Source organism: Lissotriton helveticus, chromosome 7, assembly GCF_964261635.1.
Source record: "Lissotriton helveticus chromosome 7, aLisHel1.1, whole genome shotgun sequence".
NCBI classification, from domain to species: domain Eukaryota; kingdom Metazoa; phylum Chordata; class Amphibia; order Caudata; family Salamandridae; genus Lissotriton; species Lissotriton helveticus.
Genome location: NC_136068.1, coordinates 80,489,203 through 80,504,968, shown reverse-complemented (window position 1 = coordinate 80,504,968; position 15,766 = coordinate 80,489,203). Strand labels below are relative to the sequence as shown.

Sequence of the window (15,766 nt, the reverse complement as noted above, 5' to 3'; positions counted from 1 at the left end):
CCCACTGTGATAAGAGAATCCACATCACTCTGGTATGTTCAGTCCCACTGTCATAAGAGAGTCCACATTACTCTGGTATGTGCACCCCCACTGTCATAAGAGAATCCACATCACTCTGGTATGTGCGGCCCCACTGTGATGAGACAAGGCATTTCACTCTGGTATGTGCAGCCCCACTCTGATGAGAGAATCCACATCACTCTGGTATGTGCAGCCCCACTGTCATAAGAGAATCCACATCACTCTGGTATGTGCAGCCCCACTGTCATAAGAGAATCCACATCACTCTGGTATGTGCAGCCCCACTGTCATAGGAGAATCCACATCACTCTGGTATGTGCAGCCCCGCTGTCATAAGAGAATCCACATCACTCTGGTATGTGCAGCCCCACTGTCATAAGAGAATCCACATCACTCTGGTATGTGCAGCCCCACTGTCATAAGAGAATCCACATCACTCTGGTATGTGCAGCCCCACTGTGATGAGAGAATCTACATCACTCTGGTATGTGCAGCCCCACTGTGATAAGAGAATCCACATCACTCTGGTATGTGCAGCCCCACTGTCATAAGAGAATCCACATAACTCTGGTATGTGCACCCCAACTGTCATAAGAGAATCCACATCACTCTGGTATGTGCAGCCCCACTGTCATAAGAGAATCCACATCACTCTGGTATGTGCAGCCCCACTGTTATAAGAGAGTCCACATTACTCTGGTATGTGCACCCCCACTGTCATAAGAGAATCCACATCACTCTGGTATGTCTAGCCCCACTGTGATGAGACAAGGCATATCACTCTGGTATGTGCAGCCCCACTCTGATGAGAGAATCCACATCACTCTGGTATGTGAAGCCCCACTCTGATGAGAGAATCCACATCACTCTGGTATGTGCACCCCCACTGCCATAAGAGAGTCTACATCACTCTGGTATGTGCACCCCCACTGTCATAAGAGAATCCACATCACTCTGGTATGTGTAGCCCCACTGTGATGAGACAATGCATATCACTCTGGTATGTGCAGCCCCAATCGGATGAGAGAATCCACATCACTCTGGTATGTGCAGCCCCACTCTGATGAGAGAATCCACATCACTCTGGTATGTGCACCCCCACTGTACTGTCATAAGAGAGTCTACATCACTCTGGTATGTGTAGCCCCACTGTGATGAGACAATGCATATCACTCTGGTATGTGCAGCCCCAATCTGATGAGAGAATCCACATCACTCTGGTATGTGCAGCCCCCACTGTCATAAGAGAATCCACATCACTCTGGTATGTGCACCCCCACTGTACTGTCATAAGAGAGTCTACATCACTCTGGTATGTGTAGCCCCACTGTGATGAGACAATGCATATCACTCTGGTATGTGCAGCCCCAATCTGATGAGAGAATCCACATCACTCTGGTATGTGCAGCCCCCACTGTCATAAGAGAGTCCACATCACTCTGGTATGTGCACCCCCCACTGTCATAAGAGAATCCACATCACTTTGGTATACACGTGTATTTGTAAAGCGCACGTCCACCTCGATAAGATAATCCACATCACTCTGGTATGTGCAGCCCCACTGTGATAAGAGAATCCACATCACTCTGGTATACACGTGTATTTGTAAAGCGCACGTTCACCACTACGGGTATCCTGGCGCTGAATAACAGATGTTTGTTGTTACCCAACTCAATGGTACTCATTTTATCGACCTCAGATGGATGAAAAGCTGAGTGGACCAGCCGGGATTTGAACCTGTGACCATGAGGTCGAACACAGGCCCCTGCAGTAGACGCATTAGTCCACTGAGCCACCAGACCACTCTGGTATGTACATGTCCACCATGATAAGAGAATCCACATCACTCTGGTATGCGCAGCCCCACTGTGATGAGAGAATCCACATCTCTCTGGTATGTACATGTCCTCCGTGATAAGAGAATCCACAGCACTCTGGTATGTGCAGCCCCTCTGGGATGAGAGAATCCACATCACTCTGGTATGTGCAGCCCCTCTGTGATGAGAGAATCCACATCACTCTGGCATGTGCAGCCCCACTGTGATGAGAAAATTCACATATACACGCCCACTGTGATGAGAGAATCCACATCACTCTGGTTGGTGCACGTCCATCACAATAAGAGAATCCACATCACTCTGGCATGTGCACGCCCACTGTGATAATAGAATCCACATCACTCTGATGTGTGCAGCCCCACTGTGATAAGAGAATCTACATCACTCTGTTATGTGCACGTCCACAGCAATAAGAGAATCCACATCACTCTGGTTGGTGCACGCCCATCGCGATAAGAGAATTCACATCACTCTGGTAAGTGCACGCCCACTGTAATAAGAGAATCCCACTGCCCAGTATTTAAAGCCCTTGTTCAAAGCTAGCGCCATTGCCAACATGCTAAGATCCTAATCTGCTCCCCTCCTCTGCTCACCCTCCTCGTCACTGTAGTGACGGTCCTGAATATATGTCATTACAATGCATGCTTTACATCGCATGCCATTACAACACGATCGTTACAACGACCGCGTTGTTACTTCATGAACCATTACATCTCAAGTTGTTACGACTTGCTGTACGGGGCGTGCTGGATTTAGGAATAGTATAATTTACTATTCCTACTCCAGTTTGTGCAACAGCAGGGAAGGTGTTGGATTGTAAATCCAAAACCTTCTGCCCCCTACAGCAAGTCGTTGTAACGACTGGCGATGTAATGGTTCGTGATGTAACAACGCAGTCGTTGTATCGACCACGTTGTAATGGCATGTGATGGAAAGCATGCGATGTAAACGCTGTTTCCCGACGGTCTCGGGGCAACATCGACAGATTACGACTGGTTCTGGTTGCCCAGGGTACAGACCATGTTTTTCACATGAAGGAACACCACAAATTGAAGTTTACTTTACTGTGCATACTCGGGGAACTGCCTCCTCTGCCCCGCCCTTTTTATTTATACATTCCGCCGGCATCCAGTGGTACTCTTCCATTGTGCTTACGCACACAGGTGTAAATTAATCAATCACCCCACCGACATGGTGGAAATGGTACATTACATTCCTCTCCAACCATTACACAGATTTATTACATGCAAAAACTTATACGGGCAGATTTACAATAAGTGGCGCATCCCTGCATATTAGCAGGGATGCGCCTATTATTGTGCGCCATGCCTCCGCCACCATTGATGCGCCGCATTTACAAGGCGGCACACCATGGGGCAAAAACGGCACAGATGCGTGATGCATCTGTGCCGTAAAGGTGGCGCATTCCTGGAGTTGCGTCGCAAGTGCGATGCAGCTCCAGCAAGGCTCTGGGGGGCCCTATATTGTTAATTCTGCGTCAATCCTTACGCCTGCTTCAAGCAGGCGCAGGTTTTTGACACAGCATGGGCCCCAACGTGACTGAGTGAAATCTTGTAGATTTCACTCAGCCACTTTTAGGGGGCGTTCCTGCGCCGGAACCAATCCCCCCCGCCCCCCTGCGCAGGAACGCCTCCTTCTGGCGCAGGGCTTTACAACGTGACGCATCTCCCAGATGCATCACCTTGTAAGTACCCCGCACCATGGTGCATCTTTTGCGCCGCCGCTGCTTCACAAAAGTGACGCAATGGCGGCGTAAAAGGGGCACAAGGGGCTTGTAAATCTGCCCCATAGTGTTAACAGAAACAAGGATATTACAAAAGTTACCCAGCTGCCAGCCTCAAACCTGGGGCAGCTCCAAATCCCACCAGGAAGTCGGCACGCTTCGACAACCGCGCTGGGTTATTTCTCAGGTGATACCCGAAACAAGTGCTACAGCCAGAGATGCTGGGGGAGCACCTCTGAGTTCCAGTTCCTCTACTTGCCAGAGAATTCAGCTGAGCTGGACAATAGGTCACTGTTTCTTCATTATTGTTGTGGGAACCATCTACTGCGACATCTCATCGAGGTAATGGTGGAAATTGCTCTGAGTTTTCTTCGCTCCCGCCTGTGGTAACGGAATGTTCACTTGACTCTTGATCATCACTTATCCCTTTCTTGAAAAATGAAACATTTTGTGTGATCTCTTCATCTTCCTGGCGGGCAGTGATCTTCGTGCCATTTCAGTGTACAACTATCCAGGGTCGTTACTCAAAGGACAGACTGAATTTGCTGCCGGGATAGCGGTCTTTACGATACACAGAATTGCCCCGTTGAAGCTCTGACTGTCTGGCTCTCCGACGAGCACTGGACTTGTCATTGATGGCTTTTCTTCTGGCGAATATCTTGCTCGCGTCTATAGGGTCTGGAACGTAGGTGTGATGGTGAGAAATAGCTTCTGCTACAATTCACCCCTTACAGGCATAGCCTGGAGCTTTGCCAGTAGTCACATGAGGAGTTTGTCTGTTTTCACGCAGGAACACATAGATGGCTCTCTCAACCAGTTGTTGGTTAGTGTGGGCTACGCAGACTGTTTTGTTGAGGGTTCGCATAAACTGCTCCACTTCCCCATTGGCTTGAGGCCATCTTGGTGTCACCTTGTGTTGATGGATGCCCCACGACTTCAGATAGTCGGAGAACTCTTGTCCATGAAAGGGTGGACCGTTGTTGGTTTTTATTACTTTCATGATTCTGTGCACAGGCAACCTTGGCTATCAGTTGAAAGCGCCTGACGAACATGTATCAGAGAGGCGAGAACCTTCTGCGCATCTGGTGTTCTTCTAGACCAGTGGTCCTTCAAACTCCTCCAGTCGTTGGGGAGGAAAACGGCTATATCTGCTTGAAGGCACTCATCTTCTTGAGTGGCATTTATCAAAGTTTTCAGCGCCAGTGGGAGGGGACGAGATCGTTTTGCAATGTACCTCACGTATACCTCGGTTGCTTAAGCTTCTTCAACCTCTTCCGAGGTAGCAGCTTGAGGATGGTGGGAAAGGTAGTCTGTGGGGTTTGATTAACCTGGCCTGGATTCGATCTGGCAATCATATTCTTGAAGTTGTAGCAGCCACTTCTCTATACAGGGCAGTGGTTCGGAGGCTGACCTTTGGAATAGAGGCAATAGTGGTTTGTGGTACATAGAAAAAACAATGAGGTGTCCATATACATAGATGTGAAAGTGTCAGCATGCCCATATGCGATAGCCTCCCCTTTAATGTGTAAGTAGCGTTGTTCTGTCTCTGTCAGGGATGGACTGACATAGGTTACAGATGCCCAGTTGTTGTCTCTTTGTCGTTACATTAACATGGCACCTAGGCCATGAGGGCTTTCGTCTACAGCCACATTGGTGTCTGTCTTCGGGTCAAGGGTGTTATTTGCTGACAATGCTTCTTTCATTTTTCGGAAAGCCGTCTCCTGCTCCAGTCCCAATTGCCAAGTTGTGGTCATGTTTGTCAGCTCTTGCAGGGGTCGTGTATGACCACTGAGGTTTGGGATTAATATCCCAAAGGTGTTCACCAAGCCAAGAAAACTTTGAACCTCTGAGATGTTGCGCATTGCCGGAGCTTCTTATACATCTCACACCTTCTCCGAATCTGGTGCAACTCCTTGTTCCAGAGAAAATGTATCCAAAGAAGCTGATTTTTCTGTTGAGAAATTTGCATTTGTCTTTGTGCAAGGTGAGTCTGGCATCTTTGATTCTCTGTTGTACCCCTCATAGGTATTCATGGTGTTCTTTCAGTGATTTGGCAAAGACAAAGATGTCATCACTTAAATTTATGACCATGAGGTTTTGACGTAGGGCATCGCCGCAAGGAATCTTGCTGCACTGCCCTACGTCAAAACAAAAGGGCAGGATTGTGCCGTATCTATGTGATACGGCACAGTCCTGTCCTTTTCCCCAGCAACGGCGCACAATGGGCCTCTGTGCCCCAATGCAGGCACCATGGTACAGGGGTGCCTGCATTGTGGGGCTGATTGATTTTGTGCAGGAAGGGACACCTTCCTGCACAAAATCAATCAATTTGGGCGATTTCTTTTTTCTATGTGTGCTGCAGAATGCAGCACATGTAGAAAAAGGAAAGCACGAGGAAAAATTAAAAAATTTCTCCTCGTTGCACCTCCCTAACGCATTTCCAGGTTTACGATTTCTGGTAAATCTGGTAATATGTCTGGTTCCATGGGTGTTGTGTGGGAACACCCACAGCATCACCCATGGAACGCCCCTTTCATGCAGTTTTCTGCATGAAAGGGACACATATTTATAAGGCCATTAAAAGCCACGTAAGGGGCTTTATGTGGCCTTAAAAATATGCTGTGGCACATTGCGTAACCAGAACGTCAAAAAAGTGACATTCTGGCAGCACAAAAGTGCATTTCTCTTATCATGTTCTGAAAGACTTCTGCCACGCTAGATATGCCGAAATTGAGGTGGCGGTAGCGGCGTAGCCCAACATGTTTGGAGAAGCTGGCAATATATCGGGGTGAAGTGGAAGTTGATGATACCCCTCTGTTAGACCCGTCTGCTTCTGAGAGTCCCCTCACCACTATGATTTCTTTTGTTCCCCTGTACCTCCCAAAATTTGTCGCTTTTTATTTGTCTACCAGGACTTTTTATGTGTTGTCTCATGGGGTTAGATGTTCCTTGATGCCCAGTTGCTCACAAGGTTGGTGGCACCTATTTACAAGGCGCCTGGCCCAAACCTGTGGCATTACAAACTGGGGTTGTCAACCTGTATAAATGAACCTAAAATGGTGGACACCCTTTTTCCTCATGTGAAGTGACTCCCATTGGAGCCTTCATGAACCCTGGCCTTTTGAGGTTTTGGCGCCCCTTGTTTGGCGCGCATTTCTGACAGGAATTCCTTTATTTTCCTCAGGTACACAAAATGGCTGCTCTAGAACCCCAGTACAGTGGTGTGGTGTCCTTCTTTTTGGTGTGGATGTACAAGGAGTTATTATTGGGTCAGAGCCGGCTTAACACTACAGCCTTCACTTGCCTTGTCACTTGAGCCAAGCTACCCCCTTTGTGCTGGGCTTGCCCATCGCAGGTCCAACATAAAATTGGTTCTCAGCGGGTGGGATTGCGAGCCGTGCTTGTTTTGAACCCCATAATAATTCAGTGTGCATCACAGGTACACACCCGGAGTTTTCTCCTAGCGGCCCTCCAATTCAACGTTTTTTTTTTTTTCAAATTCTTTCCTGGAGGTGGGTGGAAGTGACCCTCAAAGTTCTTATCCTGGTCGCCTACTTCGGGGTGGTTGTCCACACTTTTCACTGACAAGATGGAATTCGAAATGTCAGAGCTGGAGACCTATACTGTGGCACAGCTCAAGGATTTCTGTCAGGAGAGGGGAGTGTTTGTCAGGCGAGGGGCCAAAAGAGAGGAGCTCCGTACTAGTCTGCGAGCATGGGTGGAAGCACACACGGAGGGAACGGTGGAGGAGGAGGAATCGGACAGAGGTACTGTCATTGATAGGACTGCGGAATGTCCCCCGGGGGTGGGTGAGATGTCAATCAGCCCCAAGGCAACCTCACGGGAGGGCAGCAGTGTGTCATCGAGAGGGTTGTCAGAAACCGAGTTAGCTGACAGGAGAGAGGAAAGACTGTTAAGGTGGGAAATAGCAAAAATGGAGTTGGAAGAAAGGAAGGAGGGGAGGAGGTTGGAACATGAGTCCAAGCTGGAGATGGAAAGGAAAAGGATGGAACACAAGTTCAAGCTACGAGAACTCGAATTCCAGGCCCCTAACATCACTCCGAAGGGTGTCGAGTCAAAGGAATTTGCCAGGGAGCCCAGGCCCCATTTACCCAAGGACGTAGTCGCCAGTTATACCGCTGGAGATGACATAGCCAAGTGGCTGGCAGCCTATGAGGTCTCCTTAAGAGCTCATGGGATTCATGAGAAGCATTGGGGTGTTGGATTATACCGGTACATGCCTCCGACAGGTAGGGATGCCCTATTGGCCCTAGACCGGGAGGAACAGGTTAATTACCCCGCCATGAAGGTGGCGCTCATCAGGAAGTTTGGGTTGACCCCCGAGAAATACCGGCAAAGGTTTAGGGGCAGCCACAAGCTGAGCTCACAGAATTGGGTTGACTTCCTCGATTTTGCCAAGAAAGCCCTGGATGGGTGGGTCCAAGGTAATGAGGTGGAGGACTATCGAGGGTTGTACGACCTGATACTCAAGGAACATCTACTCGAGAAATGTCTTCCCGAGCTGAGGCAACACCTGGTAGACAGCAAACTTACTTGCCCCCGTAAGCTTGCTGAGGAGGCGGACATTTGGGCAAGTACCCGAGTGTCCACGAAGGGGACGGGAGGAGATTCTCAGAAGTCCGGACAGGGCGCTCCCCAGAAGAAAGAGGGGGGAGATAACAAGAAGCAGGAGTTCTCCAAAGGCCCCCAAAATACCTTTAAGGGGAAAAGTTTCTTATCCACTTCTAAGGCTAACCCGCAGAAGAACCCTAATCCTGGCCAGAGTCAGCAGCCAAGGGTTATTCATTGCTATGAGTGCGGTGGTATTGGACATTATAAGGGAGACATGAAATGCCCAAAGAGACCACCCCCTGCCACTGGAGGAAAGGCCCCGGGAGTCGCTAGTGTAGCGCTCGGGGACGAGATGCCCTTAGTTAAGGGGGGGGAGTGGGCGGGTGTCACCTTAGTGTCCCTGGGTGATCGGGAGGTGGTTCCAAAGATCCAGGTGCCCTCAAATACTACCAAGTATGGGCAATGGGTCACCATCAATGGCCATAGAGGGGAAGCTCTGAGAGATACAGGAGCCAGTATGACTATGGTAAGGAGTCATCTGGTGTCCTCAGAGCAGGTGATTCCAGGCGTACTTCATCCAGCCGCGATGGCTGACGGCAGAACGGGCCACTATCCTGTGGCCGAGGTTCCCTTTGAGTGGGGAGGGGTTGCAGGTTCACTTCGAGTTGCCGTAAGCCCCGCCGTGCCAGTCGATTGTCTGCTGGGCAATGATATGGAGCACAATGCTTGGAAGGAGGTGGAATACCGGACTCATACTGAGATGCTGGGTACACCTGATTGGGCCTGTGTGAGTACCAGGTCTGCGGCTGCTCGGGAGGAGAAGTCGCGTGGGTTGGAGCCTGGAACAATGGCCCACCCAGCTGCTGATGAGGGAAGATTTCGAGGACAGGAGGAGCCTGCCTCGATGTCCATGCCCCGTGAGACGGATAGGCCACCTGCGGAGGTGGACCCGGAGTCCGCGGAGGAGGACATGGTTCCGTTGGAGGACTTGCCTATCCCCGCTGAGTGGCGAGTGGAAGGAGGACCATCCAGGGAGGAACTGAGCAAGGGACAAAGGGAATGTCCCACCCTCGAGGGTCTGAGGCAACAGGCTGAAGCCCAGGCAGCGGGTAACGAGTCTGGGAACTATCGTGTTTACTGGGAGGATGGTCTCCTCTACAGTGAACCCAGGGCGCCAGTGCACGGATTGTCACGGGCCCTGGTAGTCCCACAGTGTTACCGGGCCTTCCTATTAGAGTTGGCTCATGAGATTCCCTTGGCAGGACACTTGGGTCAGGACAAGACCTTTGCCCGGCTTGTCCCCCACTTTTATTGGCCTCGAATGAGGGTGGCGTCCGACACATACTGTCGGTCATGCGTGTCATGCCAAGCCAGTGGGAAAACAGGGACGAAGCTGAAGGCTCCCCTGGAACCACTTCCCGTCGTTGGCACCCCCTTTAAAAGGGTGGGCATCGACATTGCTGGGCCCCTAGATCCACCTACATCATCCGGTCACAGGTTTATCCTGGTCCTGGTGGATCACGCCACAAGGTATCCAGAGGCAATTCCTCTGAGAACCATTACTGCACCAGTAGTGGCCAAGGCCCTGATGGGGATCTTTACCCGAGTGGGATTCCCCAATGAAGTTGTGTCTGACAGGGGGACCAACTTCCTGTCAGCATATATGCGGGCCATGTGGAAGGAGTGTGGAGTGACTTACAGGTTCACCACTCCTTATCACCCACAGACCAATGGTCTTGTGGAAAGGTTCAACCAAACCTTGAAGGGTATGATCAGAAGTCTACCCGAAAGCCTGCGGAGGAAATGGGACGTCCTCCTACCCTGTTTGCTCTTTTCCTACAGGGAAGTGCCGCAAAAGGGAGTGGGCTTCAGCCCCTTCGAGCTTTTGTACGGGCACCCTGTACGTGGACCTCTCAGCCTGGTGAGGGACTCCTGGGAAAAATCTCCCCGGAAAGTCCCCCAGGATGTGGTGAGCTACATGCTGGCCTTCCGAAGCCAAATGGCTAAGTTGTGGAAGCAAGCTTCTGACAACTTGGAAGCCAGTCAGGCAGTCATGAAAGCGTGGTATGACCACAACGCTCACCCAGTGGAGTTGGAGCCTGGCCAGAAGGTGTGGGTGATGGAGCCTGGAGAGCTGAGTGCCCTCCAGGACCGTTGGACAGGCCCCTATGAGGTATTGGAGAAGAAGGGCAAGTCTACTTATCTGGTGGACGTAAAGACCCCTCGGCATCCGCATCGGGTGTTACATGCCAATCGCCTCAAGCCCCACTACGAGAGGCCCGAAGTCATGTTGGTTATGGTGACTGACGGATCGGAGGAAGAGGACACGGAGCCTCTCCCAGACCTTTTTGCGTCTCAAGAAAAGGATGGGTCAGTGGAGGGAGTGAAACTCTCGCCAACCCTGACTCCTGAGCAGCAGGAGGAATGTCGCCAGGTCTTGGGGTCATTCGCTCCTCTGTTCTCCCTTGTCCCGGGTAAGACCCACCTGTGTACCCATGACGTGGACACAGGGGACAGCCCACCTGTAAAGTCAAAGTCTTACCGGCTGTCTGACAAGGTGAAGGCCAGTATCCAAAGCGAAGTAGCTAAGATGCTGGAGCTAGGAGTCATCGAACCTTCAAGTAGCCCTTGGTCTAGCCCGGTGGTGTTAGTTCCTAAAGCTGCCCCACCTGGCACCACACCAGAATTGAGATTCTGTGTGGACTACCGAGGACTAAATTCGGTAACCAAAACGGATGCTCATCCGATCCCTCGGGCGGATGAATTGATTGACCGGTTGGGAGCTGCCCAATATCTCAGTACCATTGACCTCACTGCAGGGTACTGGCAGATTCCCATGTCTAATGGAGCCAAGGAAAGGTCAGCCTTCTCCACACCTGATGGACACTACCAGTTTTGCGTCATGCCCTTTGGGCTCAAGAACGCTCCTGCCACTTTTCAGCGGCTGGTGAACACGATCCTCACCGGGATGGAGTCATTCTCTGCTGCTTACTTGGATGACATAGCTGTCTTCAGTAGCAGCTGGGAGGATCACTTGCAGCACTTGCAAGCCGTTCTCCAGGCCCTGGAACGGGCTGGCTTGACGATCAAGGCCAGCAAATGTCAGATTGGACAGGGGTCGGTAGTGTAATTAGGACACTTGGTGGGCCGGGGAACGGTGCAGCCCTTTCAGGCGAAGATTGAGGCAATCATGGCCTGGAAACCCCCCAAGACCCAGACTGAGGTCCGAGCCTTCCTGGGCCTCACAGGTTACTACAGACGATTCGTGAAGGGGTATGGCACTATCGTGGCACCCCTTACAGAACTCACGGCCAAAAAGCAACCCAGGAGAGTCATTTGGACGGAGGCTTGCCAGCGAGCCTTCGACACTCTGAAACAAGCATTGTGTAAAGCTCCAGTCCTGAAGGCTCCAGATTTTTCAAAAGAGTTCATTGTCCAGACAGATGCATCTGACATTGGCATTGGGGCGGTGCTATCGCAACTCAATGAAGAGGGTCTGGATCAACCCGTGGTCTTTCTGTCACGGAGACTGCTTCCCCGGGAACAGAGGTGGAGTACCATCGAGCGGGAAGCCTTTGCGGTGGTCTGGGCACTGAAGAAGCTGCGACCATATTTGTTTGGTTCACACTTCCTTGTTCAGACAGACCACCGACCCCTTCATTGGCTCATGCAAATGAAGGGGGAAAATCCCAAACTGTTGAGGTGGTCTATCTCCCTACAGGGAATGGACTTTCGGGTGGAACACCGGCCCGGAGTTGACCACGCCAATGCAGACGGTCTCTCCAGGTATTTCGGCCTTAGTGTTGAGGACTCCCAAGGGGTTGGGTAGCTCTCCCCACTTTCAGCTGGGGGGGACGCGTGTTAGACCCGTCTGCTTCTGAGAGTCCCCTCACCACTATGATTTCTTTTGTTCCCCTGTACCTCCCAAAATTTGTCGCTTTTTATTTGTCTACCAGGACTTTTTATGTGTTGTCTCATGGGGTTAGATGTTCCTTGATGCCCAGTTGCTCACAAGGTTGGTGGCACCTATTTACAAGGCGCCTGGCCCAAACCTGTGGCATTACAAACTGGGGTTGTCAACCTGTATAAATGAACCTAAAATGGTGGACACCCTTTTTCCTCATGTGAAGTGACTCCCATTGGAGCCTTCATGAACCCTGGCCTTTTGAGGTTTTGGCGCCCTTTGTTTGGCGCGCATTTCTGACAGGAATTCCTTTATTTTCCTCAGGTACACAAAATGGCTGCTCTAGAACCCCAGTACAGTGGTGTGGTGTCTTTCTTTTTGGTGTGGATGTACAAGGAGTTATTATTGGGTCAGAGCCGGCTTAACACTACAGCCTTCACTTGCCTTGTCACTTGAGCCAAGCTACCCCCTTTGTGCTGGGCTTGCCCATCGCAGGTCCAACACCCTCCATGACACCCACCATCGAAAACCATTTGCCTCCACTTAGCTCTCCAAGTATTTCATTAGCCATCGGGGTTAGGTGTCTCTCCCGCTTGATAGCAACGTTGGGGGGGCCTCATGTTTACACATATGGGGACCTGTCCTGGTTGTTTAGGCTTCTTGGCAACCACGAATGGCGAAACCCATGGAGTGGCGTCTGTAACCTTTTCCATGATGCCAGCCTTCTCAAGCTTTTCCAGCTCTTCTACCTTCGGCCTGAGGTGGGAGGCGATGCAGCGATGTTCTAGGGGTCTATATGTAGCTTGACTTCTTTATTCTTGAGGCAGTCAATCCATGTGAAAATGGTGCCAAACTCTCCAAGTATTGTCGCAAGCTCCTCTTCTTGTACTTACAGCGCAAAAGAGATTAGCCCTAGTGCCGAGTCTCCCACACTGATAAGTGTTACACACTAGATCAGAGCCGCAGCTTTGAACGCATGCCATTACAACGCATTTTTAAAAACTATCATTACAACGCATTCCATTACAACGCATACCATTGCAGCGCATACTACTTTTAGGGCAACAGTAATGTAAGTGCTGGTTAGTGTATGGGTAAAAATTACTATTCCCACTCCAGTGAGTGCAACAGTAGGGTTAGTGTTGGATAGTGTAGGGGTAAAAATTACAAAGGGGCATATTATCTAGGAAGTGGCAGTGATGAGAGGTGTTAGCCTCCTTGGCTTACCGTCGCTCATCGCCACTTCAGAAACGCCAGGCTGCACCATATGTGTGCTGCTTCACGCAGCACACAAGTAAGTTACAAATTGGCATTTTAAAAAAAGGTTTGTTTATGTACAGGAAGGGATACCTGCGAATGCAATTAGTGCAATTAAGGAATTGCAAATTGCGATTCTTTAAATGAAATTCTGAAAGCCCCATAAATTTGCTATTTGGCCTTAAGGAATTGCTAATTACCACCAACTTCAAGTTCTTTAAAAAAGCACTTTTTGATTTTTTTAAAGTGCCTTATGTCGCTCATACATGCCCTTCATGTATGTGCACAAAATGTGCACACATGCATATTTCAGGGGTGCAACAGGGTGTCCTATTGGCACCCTTGAAACCTTGAAATTGCATTCCCAATGTGCGATTCTCTAATTGGTAATTGCAAATTGAGAATGTCTTCCCATTCATTTCTATGGGCCTCCAAGCCCATAGGAATGAATGGGAAGGTATTCCTTCATTGCGAATATCAATCTGGCCCTAACTATGTCCATAAGCCTAACCTAATTCTAGCCCTAACCATAACCCTCACCCGAACCCTAACTTTTATCACAGCTGAAGGTTGTCAATAACTGGGCGGGGTTACAGACCACGATCATGACAATACTGCTCTGTCTCAGGTGTTGATGCCAGAGGCTTGTACTAGTTACCAAAGCAAGCAAGAAGGGTGTAGATCTCATAGGGTGTGTGTATGACATTGTTCTGCATTCTGTCCATCAATAGTTCTTTTTGCATTTGTCACCCCGAGTGGGATGGGTGTGCTCGGACGTGGGTCCCTTGCTCTCCATGACACTGGAGTCAAGCTGTCCTGGCTGAAGAGGGGTGAAACCCCGAAACCGGTCCCAGGATGCTTGTTTCCAGTTCAGGGAGGACCTGGCCTGGCAGTTCGGGCTGGACTGTTCCCATTGGGCGCAGGACCAAGACTGATTTGCATATGGCTAGGTCCAAACTGGAATGGCATGGTGAGCAAAACAACAATGGATTTAGGCCCAGATCTCTGTACTGGGGTGAATGTATGACATTGTTCTGCATTCTGTCCATCAATTGTTCTTTTTGCATGTGTATGAAGAGCAGGCTGTAAATGGCGGACTGGATGGGCCTAGTGGTCCTCATCTGTGGGCTTCCTTCCCCTCGCGCCATGGTGATGTGCAACCAACCTTGAGAAGATCACAGGCGCGCCTGCAGTGCGCACTTGTAGGCGGCGACTGGTCTGTCTATAAATAGGAGACGTTGAGGTCACTTACCGGCGCACATGTCCCATGGTGGAGTCACCGGCGTTCATTTGTGGCCCGTTTGTCATCACAGCGCCGGCGGGGCACTGCTCCTCTCACTAGACAGTGGCAAGAGAGACAGAGAGCACAGATGAGTCACAGGCTGGAGCCAGGGAGGGAGCAGAGACAGCCAATGGAAGGAGTCGTGAGATGGGTGGAGGACAAAGGGGAGGCTGCAAGGGCAAAATAGTATAATGCTGACAAAGGAAGCGAGGAAAATATATGTGCAAGGATGAATATATAGATAGATAGATAGATGGATAGATAGATTGATAGATAGACAGACAGACATCTACATAGATAGATAGATAGATAGATAGATAGAGTGAGGGCGATAGATAGATAGATAGACAGACAGACAGACAGACGGATAGATAGATAGATAGATAGATAGATAGATGATAGACAGGTAGATAGATAGATCAGTCAGTTAGATACGCAGGCAGAGAGATAGATAGACAGGCAGGCAGGTAGGTAGGTAGGTAGGTAGATAGATAGATAGATAGATAGATAGATAGATAGATAGATAGATAGATAGATAGACAGACAGACAGACAGACAGACAGACAGACAGACAGACAGATAGACAGACAGATAGATAGATAGATAGATAGATAGATAGATAGATAGATAGATAGATAGATAGATAGAAAGATAGACAGAAAGATAGACAGATAGATAGATAGATAGATAGATAGATAGATAGATAGATAGATAGATAGATAGATAGATAGATAGATAGATAGATAGATAGATAGATAGATAGATAGATAGATAGATAGATAGATGACAGGCAGGAAGGCATCTTGATAGATAGAGAGATAGATAGATAGATAGATAGACAGACAGACAGACAGACAGACAGACAGACAGACAGACAGACAGACAGACAGATAGATAGATAGATAGATAGATAGATAGATAGATAGATAGATAGATAGATAGATAGATAGATAGATAGATAGATAGATAGATAGATGCAAATGTACTAATGGATGCACAAATAATGAATTTATTTCTACCATGACATTGCCTTCTCAGCTACACCATTGACCCCCCCCCCCCCCCATACCCAGCCCCGTTTAAGGATCTATGTATTAAGCTGGCCACATGCTATTTGTGAAAACATAGAACAGATTCATGCTCGCATC

The 15,766-nt window shown here is 49.5% G+C and overlaps 1 protein-coding gene across 1 annotated transcript in view; it reads right to left on the bottom strand.

The window, feature by feature from the left end:
* The window catches only part of PIANP (PILR alpha associated neural protein), a 39,828-nt gene extending 34,363 nt beyond the window's left edge, over window positions 1-5,465 (bottom strand). Inside the window, exon 1 of the mRNA XM_078652946.1 lies at window positions 5,209-5,465. Within this exon, the coding sequence (XP_078509072.1) occupies window positions 5,209-5,465 (257 nt within the window). The remainder of the gene's footprint in view (window positions 1-5,208) is intronic.
* Between the last annotated feature and the right edge of the window lie 10,301 nt (window positions 5,466-15,766).